This window comes from Micromys minutus, assembly GCF_963924665.1.
Source record: "Micromys minutus genome assembly, chromosome: 24".
NCBI classification, from domain to species: Eukaryota; Metazoa; Chordata; class Mammalia; order Rodentia; family Muridae; genus Micromys; species Micromys minutus.
Genome location: NC_137959.1, coordinates 47,740,506 through 47,755,768, shown reverse-complemented (window position 1 = coordinate 47,755,768; position 15,263 = coordinate 47,740,506). Strand labels below are relative to the sequence as shown.

Sequence of the window (15,263 nt, the reverse complement as noted above, 5' to 3'; positions counted from 1 at the left end):
AAAATGGTTGGAATGCAAACCCAGAGTCCCCAGTTACATATAAAATCTGCCTCCATCCACTACAGTATTTCAAGTATTCGTCCCCAGTGTGTGACACCAGATGATCATATTTCCTATGAGTTACAGGTGCATACCTCATTTGCCCAGGGATTAAAACCCACCCCAAGAATCCAAAGTTCCATGTTTTTAAAATATTGTTAACAGTAAATATTTCTTAAAATAACATCATCTTAGCTTTGACTTTCTTATAAAAGTGGACACACTCAAGGCTCTGCCTCATGTCCGGGGTCTAGTGGCCCAGGCTCACTGGTTTGCAGAGTCGTCCTCAGAGGGCGGTGACTGGGAGGCCACAAAAGGCTCGTTCTGCTTCTGCTCCTCCTTCAGGCCGGCCACCTGCTCAGTGATGGAGGAGAAGGACAGTTGGTCATGCTCCATGATGTGAACTTGGTCTTCATCCTTGTCTTTCTTCACATAGAACATTTTCCTGAATTTCTTCAGCTCGTGGAGTTCACAGAAGGTTTCCAGGACAACCAACATGGCTATGAGTCCAAGGAGCAGGTAACCTGTGAGGTAGAAAACAGGCAGCATCTTAGTTTGATCTAGTCACCACAAAATCAAGACGGAACAACTTCTCCCCCTCCCATGCCACACACGAGGGTTCTCCAGCAGGTAGGTCCACTCCAGCTGGTTTCTAGGAAAGTCTACACAGCTCACAGAGGGATGCAGGGAAGAAGAATGAAATGGCTTAGCCATCGATGAATTTGGATTAGTCACAATCACAGTCTTCAGACATGCGTGAGCGAGCTTCACACAAGTAGAGGATGTACCCATGCACATGAAAGCAGAAGCCAAAGGACACTGGATGCCCTGTCACTCTCCACTGTGCTTCCTTGATACAATGTTTCTCACTGAACATGGCGTTGGGCTGGTAGCCAGCTAGGGCTGCCAGTGTGCAGCCCGCCTTTTATGTGGGTGCCGGAAATTCAAACTCAGGTCTGCATGCCTACTGTGATCATGCTTAAGGTGCCGCACCATCTCTCCAGGTCTGGCTTCAGTTGTCTTTAAGTGTTAAATATTCTTTATTTGATATGATACATAGACCACATCAAAATGCTGTTCCGTGCTAAAAGACAGGGACTTCTCATTAAATCTTGAATGGGCATCGTCCAGATAGACAGCTGTTTGCTGAGGTTTAGCCACTGTCTGTGCAGTGAATACAGACCAAGACACGGTTTGGACTTCTGCTTGGTTCGGAGGCACTGAGGACTTTTCTCATGTGTAAACATATCTGTGTGCCTGGTTACAGAAATCTAAGCATAAGACCATTCTATTGCTTTTCCAGCGACACCTCATCTTTGTAGAAAGTCGAATGTCACTCACTAATGGAGGGAGAAGGGTAATAAATTTACACAACTGGAATGGTTATTTTCAAAAGGACAATACCCACTATACTGTAAGTCACTGAATCCAGACTGTTCAATGGAAACATTGTTACCATTCATGATCTGAGTTCTGATGTATGAATTGAGTTAAGGTACACATTAAAAACAGTGAGGCAGTGTTTTGTAATAAACAAGGCAGGTGGTGTTACTCATTAGGACAAGCTATTAGCTCTGCCCTTTCTCCCTTTTTCTTAATCCCAGTGAAGATTATTTTTGTTCCAGGGTTGTACTTCTTGGGGCTTCTCTAAATACTCAGCATAGCCTCTCCCCAAGTCATGCCTTTGTTCTTGTTAGCACTTGTGTAAGAAACCCAGAGGCCTGACCTGTCTTCTGCCCAAACGAACCTGGAGATTTGGTCCATTTTATGCTTGCCTGTCCTTTCTGCACTGGGCACACTTCTGAACAGGAATCTTCTTGCCTTTCTCAACATCAGCCAATTTTAATTTCCTCCCTGCTGCTCAACACCACTAATGACCTAACCTGAAGCCAGGCATCCTCTTCTCTCCTGGCTTCAGTCTTAGAGGAATAAAGAAGTCAGTTGTTGTCATTGTGCCTCTCCTTAGACTTGTGATAGGCACCCAATGTGACTCTTTCCTCTCTGGCTCTAGGATCAGAGAGTCCCAAAACGCTTTTCCTGTTTCATGAGGACCTTTCCAAGTTCTCAGCAGTACTGTCCCAATGTCTGCTTCCTAAGCCTCCTGACGTCACTGTCAGTGTTTGGGCACAGGGACCATTCACTAGATAAGTACAGTTTTCTCATTCCTGAAATACACCCACCATTTCTTAGTGCATGTAATGGGTAAACAGTGATTTTTTATGTTAGTTTCAACATAAAAGAAGTCAGGAAATCTGAACATCTGAACTACTCATGTCATGCCCCAGAAGTATATTGTAAAAGAAAGATTTCCAGAAAATGTAGACAAGGGAAGTCAAAGTTTGCATTGTTGGGGCTTGGGTGAGCCCTGGATATGCTGGGCACAGTTTACACATCTCCAGCTTTGATCGTTGGCTTTGGCAGTAAGCTGGTGCCATGGGGCCTTTCTTGTGTTTGGCAGTACACTGGTAGTCACTAGGCAAATCTACTTCCTCAGTTTGTTATTATTTAACCAGACTCTGGAACGCTTCCAAAAGAGCCCACAGGGTTTCAGGCAAGTGGTGAGATTTTATTCCACCTACACCTTTGGAACATTCGTCCCTTACATGATCAAGTCCTGGACACTCCAAGCATAAAATCTGTCCTGGTTGGCTGCCTGGAAAGCACAGTGCACACGGTAACAGGGGAGCAGGTTAGGGGAGAATTCACTGCTCTGTGGGAAGCTGAGAGAACCCGTGTGCCAGGAGAGAAAAGGGTAATTTTAGAGAAGTGTAACTCGAAGGCACAACCACAGGCACACTCTACTTCTCTAGTCTGTGAAGGAATTTTAAAGGAAAATGTAACTTAAACAATTGCCCTGCCAGCTTTTAAAATGTTACAATGGTATCTATATTGTCATCAAAGCCACACATTTTTTTTTTGTCAGTACCACCCAAGGAGGGTGGGAACTCAGATACCAGTGATTGTGTGGGTGTGTGTTCCATTTGGGGACCTCAGAGTTGTGATCTGTGAGCCATAAAAAAATAAGTATACTCCTTTGGGGCTCATGATCTTATTTCTTAGACCTCAGATGTAAGAAGTATAAATACATGAAGATGGCTGACACTGAGGTGGTTTCCCAAGCTACAAAATTAGACACAAGAAGAGTGGGCTGTGGTGGGTCTCAGAATTATACAAAGCCTCTAAAATATAAAGAGTTTGAAACCCCCATTGCAGGACTCTGGCAAATATTTCCTGTGCTTGGACTAGAGCCAGAAGCCATCGAAAGCATTGGGGTTTTATGAGTGCTGGCTTTGTTCCTGGGGAGCCTACCCTTTCACGGAAATATTCAGACACTCAGTTCAACCAACAACTCTTGGGATTAAAACAAAAAGATGGGGTGAGGGCACTGGGTACTCAAGAATCCATGACTTCCTAGAAGCCGTGACTTAGCTGGGGCACAGATAAAATGAATCGAGAGACAGCAGAAATGGAAACTGCGTTACAACTGCTTGTTACATGTCCTGGACACACAGGAGGGCTCACACAGAAAATGAAGCTCTCTCTTTCAAATGGATGGCTGACTTCTTTTTCCAGCTTGTGTGTTGTATATGTATAAACATGTATCCATGGAAGCGTGTTTGCTGGTGAATGTGCATGTAGAAGCCAGAGGTTAGCACTCTGTCCTCCGTAGCTCTCCAGTTTACTTTTGAGATAGAATTCTTCGATGACCTGGAGCTTGCACTTTTAGCTAGCCTGACCAGCCATCAGCCCTGGGGTCCTCTTATCTGTCCTGTGCCGGCATGTCACCACACCTGGCTTTTCATCTAAAAGTCATTGTCTTCCTCATTTTCCACACTAAATCCTAAAAACAATTGATGTCGGATAAGGAGGTCAGCAACCACCTTAAGAAATTACCTGGGAAATTAGAGAACACAATGTTAGTGACAAGGGGCGGGGGACTTAGGTCTTATTTTCTTGTGTGTGAAATGTTTAGCGGTGTAAAGTTGCTTTAGTAAAAGTTGGCCACCATGCCTGTGACACCATTAGAGACATTGATCGGGAGGGAGGGGGTCCCAGGCAGTGAAGGGCCTCACAAGTGTAAATCCCTGGGAGAAACTGTTGTCTTGGCCTGTGTTGTGACCCCAGAGATGGTGAGGAGGCCAGTGGAGACAGGTGGTTCTCTGGAGCTCACCAGTCAACCAGTCTAGGCAGACTGAAGAAATACCATGCCAAAAAGCCCGAAGAAGGCACCAGAGGAAGGACTAGGGAGGCTGTCCTCGGAGAAGTGGGGACACCCGTGCACCCCACATGAAAACACACATGAGGCACGGAGCATTGGAAACATAACTAAGCAATAAGAGTTATGGAGGGAACGGTGAAGAGAAACAGGAAGCCAGGGACAGGAAGAAAATTCTCCATGGAGAAAGCAAGCAGGCACTGAGGCACAACGGTCAATCCCCAGGCACAATGGAACTCTCGGGACGGAAGAGACACGCAACACGCCGCCCGCCATGAGTACGCACACGTGATCCCGATCTTGTACAGCTCTCGGAACTTCTGGTTGTATCCTTCCCCTGGAACGTAGTCCCCCAGGCCGATGGTGCTCAGGGAGATGAAACAGAAGTAAAAAGACTCCAGGAAGTTCCAGTCATCCTCCAGCACAGAGAACACAGCGGCTGGGATGAAGAAGAAGCAGGACACGGTGACGAATCCCAGCAGGACGGCGTGGACGATGGCCACCACCTGCTTGGAGAAGCCCCAGCGTATGTGGAAATAGAGGACTGGTCTGCGGGTCACGTGCACGGTAACACGCTGAACCACGGCCGTCAGGAAGAGGAGGGTGAACGGGATGCCGATAACGGAGTAGATGATGCAGAAGGCCTTGCCCCCATCTGACAAGGGCACCGTGTGGCCATAGCCTGTAAGGAGAAAAAACTCTGTGAGTGCACCGGAAGCGGAAAGCAGGTTAGGCAACAACATGCATGTGGGCGGTAAGAAAGAGAGAACGTGAAACGTTACATATGAGTCTCTGGTGGTCTGTAAAACTCAGCATGGGTTACAGTCATTGGTGAGGCAAGATATGTGAATCATAAGAAAGTTAAAGGGAGGACCAAGCAAACAGGAAAGGCTTCATTCAGACTGTTCCTGACCACCCCGGGAACTGAGCAACCATGCTGCCGCGAACAGAAAATCAATTCCCTCTAACGCCCAAAGATCTACCCTTTCAAATAACTCCTCTCCGGCCTTCAGTAGGAAGGAGCCCTGAACCCTAAGCCAGGGCTCTTGAACCACAAATGGCCTGCACCCATCCTGTGGAGAGTATTCTACGGTTTTATTTTCACCTCACATTATGTGTCTACAAGAGCCTATGTGTACATGAGGACAGGTCCTTGCGGAGATGAGAGCCACTTGAGGTGAGCGTTGAGAATCAAACTTCAATTTTTTTTCATGAATCAATTTAACTTTTTAATGAATGTACATTAAATGTTCCATGGCTGCTATTCTGTCTCATGTCCATGTCCTTGTTCAAGATACAAACAGCTAGGACATCATGTCATGGGACACCCCCAAGATCCCTCTGAATATATTTGAAGTGCCCCTCACCCCTTCTTCATGATATCTGACCAGCTCCTCTCAGGAGCAGCTCCTCACACTACAGGGTAAGCAGGAAGAGCTGAGTGCTAAAGGGAAGCAGCTACGTCACCTCAGACCACCCAGGAAAACTCACACCAGGACACCCTACTTATTGGGTTGATCCCTCTCTCTCCCTGCTCCTCACAGGATCCTTGTCAACCTCCATCTATAAGATGAACTACACTCTCATCCGAAACCAGATGACTCATCGAAGGTCCCAGTGGGACAACTGACAAATAAAGGTGTGTGAGGGGAAGCCGGCTGATAAGAGTAAGGAGGGGGGATGGGGCGGAGCAGACACAGTAAAAGCACAGAAAGTAGGATCCCAATGAGTCAAGTTTACTTATGTTTCAGTGAGTAATTCTTTCAGAGTCTAATAGCCCAATCTCTAGCTTCCAAACACATCCAGAACTCCACACATTTCCCTCTTCCCATTTCCAGACACGGCAAACCTAGAAATCTGTCCCACCAGCAAACCAGAGCAGTTACTTTAGGATTGGTGATTGGCTGACTGATTATTACTTTAGTACTAGCAATTGTTACCTTAGGACTTGTGGCTGTTATTTTGGGATTAGTGACTTGTTACTTTAGGACTGGTGACTGTTACTTTAGGACTAGTGATTGTTACTTTAGGACTAGTGATTGTTGCTTATAATGTGTGCCTGTTTTTCTTTCCTCAAATTGTTATCAAAAAAAAAAAAAAAAAAAAAACCCTATGAGGGACCAACTGCCATCAAGAGAGGACTCAGCCAGGCAGAAAGCTCTGGACCATGTCTGAAATTCCATGAGGGCTCTCGTGGCAAATGTGTAAACAAGTCCATTCAAGAGAAAGGTAGCTAGGTGCACTTTAAAAATAAAATTGGGTTCTGAAAAAAAAAAAAAAGACATATTAGTGTAATTGAAAAAGGTTTCAAAATGTAGTCTTGGGAATATATCTTGTTTTTTAAAAAAGAAGCCCCATAATTCCTCAGTTGTAGATTCAAATTCTGTCTCATTCTCAAGTATCGGATATATATAAAGATGACCTAATTGTCCTCAGCCCCTGAGGAGCTGAGTTCAAAGCCCTGGTGCCTATGTAAAAGGTCAAGAATAACCATATATGCACCGAAAACCCCTGCTCGGTAAGGGGTTGGTCTCATGGGAATAAAACCCCAAGTCCTGCGAGCACACTGGGGGGGGATCCCTTGATTATCCTGATTGCCTGCACCAGAAGGTACTCAGCTGATGAGTGAGCCACAGATCAATCATCCTCTAAAGTCATGTGCAAATGTCCACATCCATCCACATACTTGTGTGAAGTTCTCAAAAGTAACACATGTCCCCAAGTAGTTAAGAACCATGGCTCTGAGTACCAATTCCTGAACCCATCTGGTCCCCACGCAGCCAGCAGCTCCTGAGATGCTGAGACTAATTTTGAGCTTGACATTTGGAGAGTGGAGGCTTCCACACAGCATGAAAGATGCCAATAGTGTGCCACATTCAGGCAGCATACGGGGAAAGAATGAGACCAGGTGTCAGTCAAACAGCCCAGCATACAGGCCCTTGGTCTCCAGAAGCTAGAGAACAGGGGCTCTAGGGAACAGGCCAGGACAGTTAAGCAGAGCTCTGAGGGGATGGAAATGACATTAGCAAGCAGGGCGTTTGTAGAGAGAAGAAAGTGATCTGAGGTAGGAGGGGAAAAAAGTATATTTTTGTGATTTATTCCCTTTTTGGGGTATTTTTATGAATTTGCTGCTTTAAAACTTTTAAATGGGGCTGGAGAGATGGCTTGAGGATTGAGTACTTGCTGCTCTTGCAGAGGACCTGAGTTTTGTTCCCAGTGCCCACATGGTGGTTCATGATCGCCTGTGACTCCAGTTCCAGTATATCCAATGTCCCTTCCAGTATCCACAGACACTGCATGTGTGTGGTACACACGCATAGACTCTCACACACACCAAAAATAAACATATAAACAATACTTTTTAAAAATATGGCACATCTACACCACACAGCCTAGGTCTTACAGCTTATCAGTCCCAATAAATTATGAGATTTAGGTTTCCATGGTAGAGGAGTAGAAAGTAAACATATTTCTGGGGTTAGGGAAACTGGAGAGATGGCTCAGGTGGAAGTGTAACGTCACAAGCATGAGAGCCTGTGTTCCATCCTCAGAGCCCACGGGAAAAAGTCAGGCATATGTGATGGTTTGTATATGCTCGGCCCAGGGAGTGGCACTATTAAAAGATGTGGCCTTGTTGGAGTGGGTGTGGCTTTGTTGGAGGAGGTGTGTCACTGTAGGCATGGGCTTTAAGACCCCCATTCTAGCTGCCTGAAAGTCAGTCTTCTCCTGACTGCCTTTGGATGAAGATGTAGAACTCTCAGCTCCTTCTGCACCATGCCTGCCTGGACGCTGTCACACTTCTGGCCTTCATGACACTCTGAACCTGTAAGCCAGCCCCAATTAAATGTTGTCCTTATAAGAGTTGCCTTGGTCATGGTGTCTGTTCACAGCAGTAAAACCCTCACTAAGACAGGCACATAGTATCTACTTGTGTTCCCAGGGCTGGGGCTTGAATTGGTAGGGTCATGGGCCAGTGAGAAACTCTGTCTCCAAAACAATATGACAGGACCTAAGAAACAATACTCAAGTTTGTCCTCTACCCTGTGTGCATGTGTATGTGACATACACACCTGTGTCCCTCCCCTCACACACACACATGTGCGCAAGTGTGTGCATGCACACATCCATGCACACATACATGCATGCACTCACATGCACGCATGTGCACACATCCATGCATGCACACTCGTGCATACACAAACCCAGCTTGAGCACATAATTTTTTATTCTCTCTTTTCATTACAAGTTGACAAAATCTCATTGACTCTGATGCTTTTTTCCAAGCTGTAAACAGGATCTGGCTGCAGAAAGACCTGTTTATGCTAGAGATCCTGAACTCATGAGAGAAGTCAGGCTGAGCTCAGTGAGTATGTGTTACTTCTGCTCTTAACTGTGAATGTGATGTGACTAGGGGCTTCAGGTTCCAGCGCCAGTCACAAGCTGCCATGGAAGCAAGGGGCTCCAGTCCCTTTAAACCCTTTATCCTTTAATGTTCTTTTGTTGTTGGGTTTTTTGTTTGTTTGTTTTATCATAACATGAAATGGAATGGGGGGTACAAACTGCCTCCAAAAACAGCAAGAGTTAGATTCCTAGGAAGGCAGATCTACATTTGACTTTTAAGTTCCACTCTCTGGCTCCTCGGCTGCCATGTTTGGTGACAGCTTTGCACCCGTGAGTCTCAGGAGGGTATACACCACAGGTAGCCGTCTGAATATAACCCTTCCTCTTTGGGTCCTAGAACTGCAACAGCTCCAGTGCTGCTCTGGTTAGGCTCTAATCTGGGGCTGTAATTGGCTTTTTTCTCATTACTGTGATGGAATCTCTATGAATGAATGTGGGCTCCCAGCTTGACAGGGCACAGTCCACCAAGGTGGGGATGGTGTGGTGGCAGGCAGGACCAGCTCTTGTGTGCTAGTGGTGATGGAAGTGTCACATATTGGGAATCATAAGCTGTGAACATGGGACAGAAAATGGGAAGTCTGGACCAAGGAGTAGGGGCCCAGGGTAGGACGAAGGGAGACTAGAGAGGGAAACAGAGACTCTAGAATAGGAAGCAGGGGGCCTAGAGCATGAAGCAGGGATGGACTTTCCCTTCTGGTGACTTAGTTTCTCCAGATAGGTCAGGTCTACCCGGTATAGCACCATCTGAAGACTAATCATGCAAACACATGAGACCATGGGGTCATTTCACACCTAAACCCTAAAGCCATGCTGACATGGGTCTTCAGGTTTTAAATCACCTTCATGGTATCTCAGAGAACCTTTGTGAACTCTCACATTACACACCAGAGCAAGCAACTTTCTCACCTGCCCAGATGCTTCTGAGACTCTGTAGTTCAAACAGTGTAGCAATTATCCTTGTTACTTTTCAATAACTAGCAAGATTTGGGACAATGTATCGTCTGTGTGGTTAGCTTGGTACACACTCACTGGGAAACGAGGCCCGGGAAGGAACTCCAGGAACTAAAAATCCACCCTAATAGAAACACAAAGCAGTGGCTTTCTGACTGAGTTTGGCGCCCTGGACTCTGCTTCTTTGCTTTTTCTTAGAACTGTGTGTCCCTATAAGGGGTTGGAAGGAACACATCCTTCTCTGAAGCCTCCAGGCTTCCAGTCTACAGAGAGCAGAGCCTCTGATGTCCAAGCAGAAGCCCCAGCACAAGGAGGCAGAGAATTCATCTTTTGTCCAGTGTTGGTCCTCAACACGTGAGACATGATCTGACACCATGGTGGATAGACCTCCTTCGCCTAACCCTTTGCTGGCCTCCTTTAGAAACACCCTCCCAGACAGATCAAAAATTATGTTCATCACGTTCAACCAGTGACTGGTGCATCCTCCCATCTGCCCCAAACAGTACTGCAGTTACGGGTACACACCTAGCTTTTGATGTGGGCCCCAGAGATCTGAACCCAGGTCTTCATGCTTGCACTGCAAGCCCTCCTAGACACTGAGCCACCCCTCAGTCCCCACCTTGACAATGTTAGTAACAAGACTATGCTGTGGGTGAATTAAAGCAGCCAATAGGAACAGCACACAACACTCTCTGGGAGCACAGAGCATGCATTAGGCCTGCTGATCTACTGAGGAAAGTCCTACATCCTACAGCTGTCTCTTCCCCGAGGTCCCCTCTGGGTTTAACATAACCACCCTGAAGCCATCACTACCCTGCCGTTTAAAATTAGTATAATGTAGAGGTTTCCTAGATGTGCACTTTCAGAACAGGGTGCACAATCCCTGCTTCAGGCATTCCCGCAGGCATGGAGGCTGCTCAGAAAACTCTGGATTTAATCTTGCTTCTCCTGGAAACTGCTAGGCACCATGTGCAGGAACTGCAAAGGTGACTAAAAATGCTGAGCAACAGGAGGTGCAACTTGCCTTGAGATTTATTTCTATTTGTGTGTGTGAATGTGTGTCTGTATGTGGGTATGTGCACGTGTGCAGTGTGCATGGATGCCTGAAGAGTATGTCAGATCCCATGGAGGCGAAGTGACAGATGGTTGTCAGCCACCCAGAGTAGGTGCCGGAAACCAAACCGGGTCATCCTCTGGAAGAGCAGCCAGTTCCTTAATGAAGAAGTCATCTCTCCAGCCCAGACACTGTTTTCTAGATGCTGTGTTTGCAATGTGTCCCTAGCCACAGAAAAGCCACAGATAGTCAAGAGGGCTCTCACTGGGCCCTAAACCCCAGCTCTGCAATAGAAGGTGAAGTGGTCCTCAGCCCTCATAATGTGCAAAGGGATGAGGGTCCTGGGTCTCTGGAGCGAACCATCCGCTCACCTCCACTCCTGAGATTCACACTAGTACTTTGTCAAGATCCCCAGTGGCTACAGGAGGATGGCCACCGAGGCTGAATGGAAACTTTACATCTGTTGGAGGCAGAAATTTCTGGGTTAGCAAACGCTTCTGCCTCGTCCTCTGTGGACTTCTGTAATGCTTCACACAAGTATCCTGAGGATAAAGCAGAATGACCCGAGTGCTGTCTGTACTGGGTTCACGTGTGCACCTGAAACAATACTCAGCCATTTCACTGTTGCTGTCCCCACACAGCTCCTGGTAGACTACAACAAATTCACCTGCCAGTTCTGCTCTATCTGCACACAGTTTAACTCCCACCACATCTTTAGGATAACATCCTCCTCAGTGATCCTGACAGCAGCTGATCAAGAAAAATTCTGAGCTGGTGAGTGAGAGAAAAAAAGACCACATTTAATCGGCTTCTGGTGAAGTCAGCAGAAAGGACTGTGTGGAAACTGGCTTAACTCCATTGCAGCTGACCTCGAGGGACCCACACCCTGTTTTCCTATTTAGGGTATAAACTTTCAGGACTGTTGCCCTAAATTAACAGCTAATGACTCTCCTCTATCAACCTCTGTACCTTTCCCTGTGACAGCTCCATGGGTTGTCCTTCCCTTCTCAACTAAAGCCAACTTAGCTCGCCATCTTCCCTTTCCAAAGGAGTGAACATGCTCTAGGGCTGGGAAGAATTCTCATCCACTGAGGTGCTTGTCATGGAAACATCAGAACCCAAATGCCATCCCCGCACCCATGTAAGACATGGGCACAGCACTGGGCATTGTGATCCCCAGAGGCTGACAGGTGTGTCCCTGGGGCTTGCTGGCCACTCAGTGTATCTGAGCAGTTATGTGGTCCTCATGCTCCTTGCCAAGATGTTCTCTGCCTCATCAGAGGCCTAAATCAAGGACAGTAGGTCGATGAGCCAAAACAGACCTTTCCTCCATATAAGTTGATGGTCTTAAGTATTTTTTTTTACAGTAATGGGAGATAAGAATACTCAAACACACACATATATACTCACACATGTATACACTTACATATATACTCACACACATACACACATATATATATATACACACACAGACACACACACACACACACACACACACACACATATATATATATATATATACTCACAAACACATACAGACACACACACACACACATATATGTTTTCCCTCCAAACTACAAAGGTTTCTTTAGCTGAAGGTGATCAAATCCAAAGGCTTTATCTATCCATTTGCCTAAAAGCAAAATAGAAGCTCACAAAACCAAATGTCATTTTTGACTTCCTCCTGCCTTTCTTCAAGGACTCTATAAACTCAGAGACTCAGGACCAGTGGAACCTGCAGTTTCTCCCATGAAATGTTTCTCACCTTGGATTCCTGGGACAATGATACCTGTGTCCCAGGATCTCCCTAAAACGTGCTGTTCTTTGTGGAAATACTTTTCTCCCAGGTGATCCACCTGCGTGCTTTGTAAACTAGTGAACTTCCCCGGTATTGATCCACCTGTCACTAGGAGGGAATGTCTCTGCCACACACTCATGCCAGGTGAGGAAAAGCGTTTTTCTGACTCTCATTTTTGGTGACTCAGGTGGGACTTCGAAGATACTCCACTTGCTCCAGAGGACACAGCAGAAGATGACTCCATCCCAAGCGTCCTATGCCACAGAGAGCCTTACGTAAAATCCCTATGAAACAGAGCCTTACGTAAAATCCCTGTGACAAGGAGAACCTTATGTAAAATTCCTATGCCACCCTCAGTGTGATCCTTGAATCACCTCCACTGCCTTATTCCTCCTTTTTTTCAAGCACTTATGTGAAAAAAAAATGCGGTTTATGTTGATCGTCATTATTCTTCTCTTTGAAAACACATGCTCCATGGCCAAGATGTCTGCCTGTGTGTTTTAGAGTGCACTGCAATACCCAGAAGCCCTCACGATACCAATCAGTCCTTTATGCTGGCACGAACCAAACCAAGTTTCATTTATGGGCCGCGTCATATTGATTATCGACTTGGCAGGATCTAGGATCAGAGATACTGAAGCAGCTCCTGGAAAGGAAACATGATGTCGATTCTTCCAGACCTTAGCGACCACGAGAACCTCATGTTCAAGGCTGGGCTGAGCAAGGACAGATGGCACCAGAGAACTGCTGGTATTTGAACACTCTTAGGTCTGAGTTGAGCTCAAGGGTACAAACAAGCCTTGTGTACCAGCCTAGGTCATAGCGCATCCACTGAGTATTGGAACAAAATTATTTCTTTGACAGTTGTTCTTTTAAAAGTCATATTTATGTATCTGTTTTTTTGTGTTTCTCCGTATGTGTATATAAGTGTTGTATGGTATGTGTGTGTTTTAGTGTGTGTGTGTGTGTGTGTGTGTGTGTGTGTGTGTGCATGTGTATGTTGTGTGAGTGTGTTTGTATGAGTGTATATGTATGAGTGTGTACTGTGTTTGTGGTTACATGTGTGTGTGAGTATGTGTGTGGTGTTTGAGTGTGAGTGTGTGTGTGTGTTAACATGTATATGTGTATGTGTATGTGTATGGTGTGAGTATGTTTGTATGTGTGTATATGTGTGTGTGTGTGTGTGGTATGTGAGTGTGTGTATGTGCACATGTGTAGGTGAGAGGACAACTTTCACGAGTCAGGTTTCTTTGTCCATCATGTGGGCCTTGAGAATAAGTTCATGTCACCAGACTTGGCAGCAAGTGCCTTTACCTGCTGAGCCATATCACTGTCCCTTCAACAATTGACCCTTCTGGACAAAATGTGCACTCTGTGCTTGGGGACGCGTGGCTGCTTCAGCAGATGGGTTGCAGTTCATTACCTATGGGAACCAAGGCAGTACTACCTGAAGCGGGAACTCATTCTAAGTTAGCCACGGAAGAAAGGGCTTGTCAGCCTGCTTTCTTATAGTCCTGAGGATTGCATCACCCACGGTGGGCTGCGCCCTCTCAGACCAATCATTAATCAAGAAAACACCCTGCAGACTTCCTGACAGGCTAGCCCTATGGAGGCAAATCTTCAGCTGATGACCATTTCCTCTTCGTGGATAACCAGCTGTGTCAAGTTCACAAACCCGACCCTGCGCAGTGAGAGACCATGGCAAACTGGAAAACTCAACCAGGCATCTGTTAGGCTGACACAGCTTCTCTTGATGTAGCCCAGGAGACGCATAGAACATGGCCCTGGGCAGATGGCTCCCTGGAGGGCACCTCTGAGGCCAGAGGTTCTGCTGAGCCACACGTCCTGGGTGCAGCCACCCCAGGAGCCCAGGTTCTACTTCATTATGGTGATTATCTGCTGGCTACCTCAGCAAACAGTAACAGAAGCAACTTAGAAGGCGGGATGGTTCCTGTGGGTCACAGCCTGGGAAGGCGGGACCCAGTGGCCAGTTGTCCCTGCTGCTTTGGGCCTGTACATCACATCAGAATCCCTGGGCAAAGCAGGCTGCTCGCCCCACACACAGGAAGAAAGGGGGTTTGCCCTCTCAGCTCCCCTTACCATCTCAGAGTTTGAATCTAGAATGTTCCTGCAGATCCTTATGTTGAAGGCTTGTTTTCCTAGAGTGGCACTTTTGGGAGGTGGTGGGGTGCTGACGAGGTGGGGCCTAGGAAGCCATTTCCAGGTCATGGGAAAACAGCGCCCTTAAAAGAGAATAGTGGGTCACTGGGTCACTGGTTGGGTTTTCTACTGTTCGATTCCCAGGGCTCACACTGTAGACGGCAAGAACCAACCCCAAATGTTGTCTTTTGAGCTCCACATGCATGTGGCCCCCTCATAAACAAAAACAAACAAATAAATGCACTTTTTAAGAAGGAATGATTGTCAAAATAATAATAATAATAATAATAATAATAACAATAACAATAATAATTGTCACCAAAACTGAACACATGCATCTTAACCCTGATTGATACCAAGGTTGTCTGTGCCCTCAGAATTTCTAGATTCAAAGCACAGCTCCCATCAAGCCTTGCTGATTCAGAGCAGGTAGCCCAACGGGGCAAGTGCATTTGAGTCCCCACTGCCTTCTAATGTCTCACAAAAGACATTTGTGTGGTATGGTTTCAGCTCTCCCATCACAGACTGGAATCACAAAGGGCTGACCATCTGTCTGTCCGCACAGATGCCAGAGAATGCGGAAGTCCTGCAGCAAGAGCCACCTGTCACCCCACAGCCTGGGGAAGGTAGATGCTGCCCTCTGC

At 46.4% G+C, this 15,263-nt stretch overlaps 1 protein-coding gene across 1 annotated transcript in view; it reads right to left on the bottom strand.

The window, feature by feature from the left end:
• Positions 1 to 303: 303 nt before the first annotated feature.
• KCNK1 (potassium two pore domain channel subfamily K member 1) overlaps positions 304 to 15,263 on the bottom strand; it is a gene marked incomplete at both ends in the record, with an annotated part of 33,793 nt that continues 18,833 nt past the window's right edge. Inside the window, 2 exons of the mRNA XM_080937156.1 lie at positions 304 to 563; positions 4,542 to 4,937. Of these exons, the coding sequence (XP_080793282.1) occupies positions 304 to 563; positions 4,542 to 4,937 (656 nt within the window). The remainder of the gene's footprint in view (positions 564 to 4,541; positions 4,938 to 15,263) is intronic.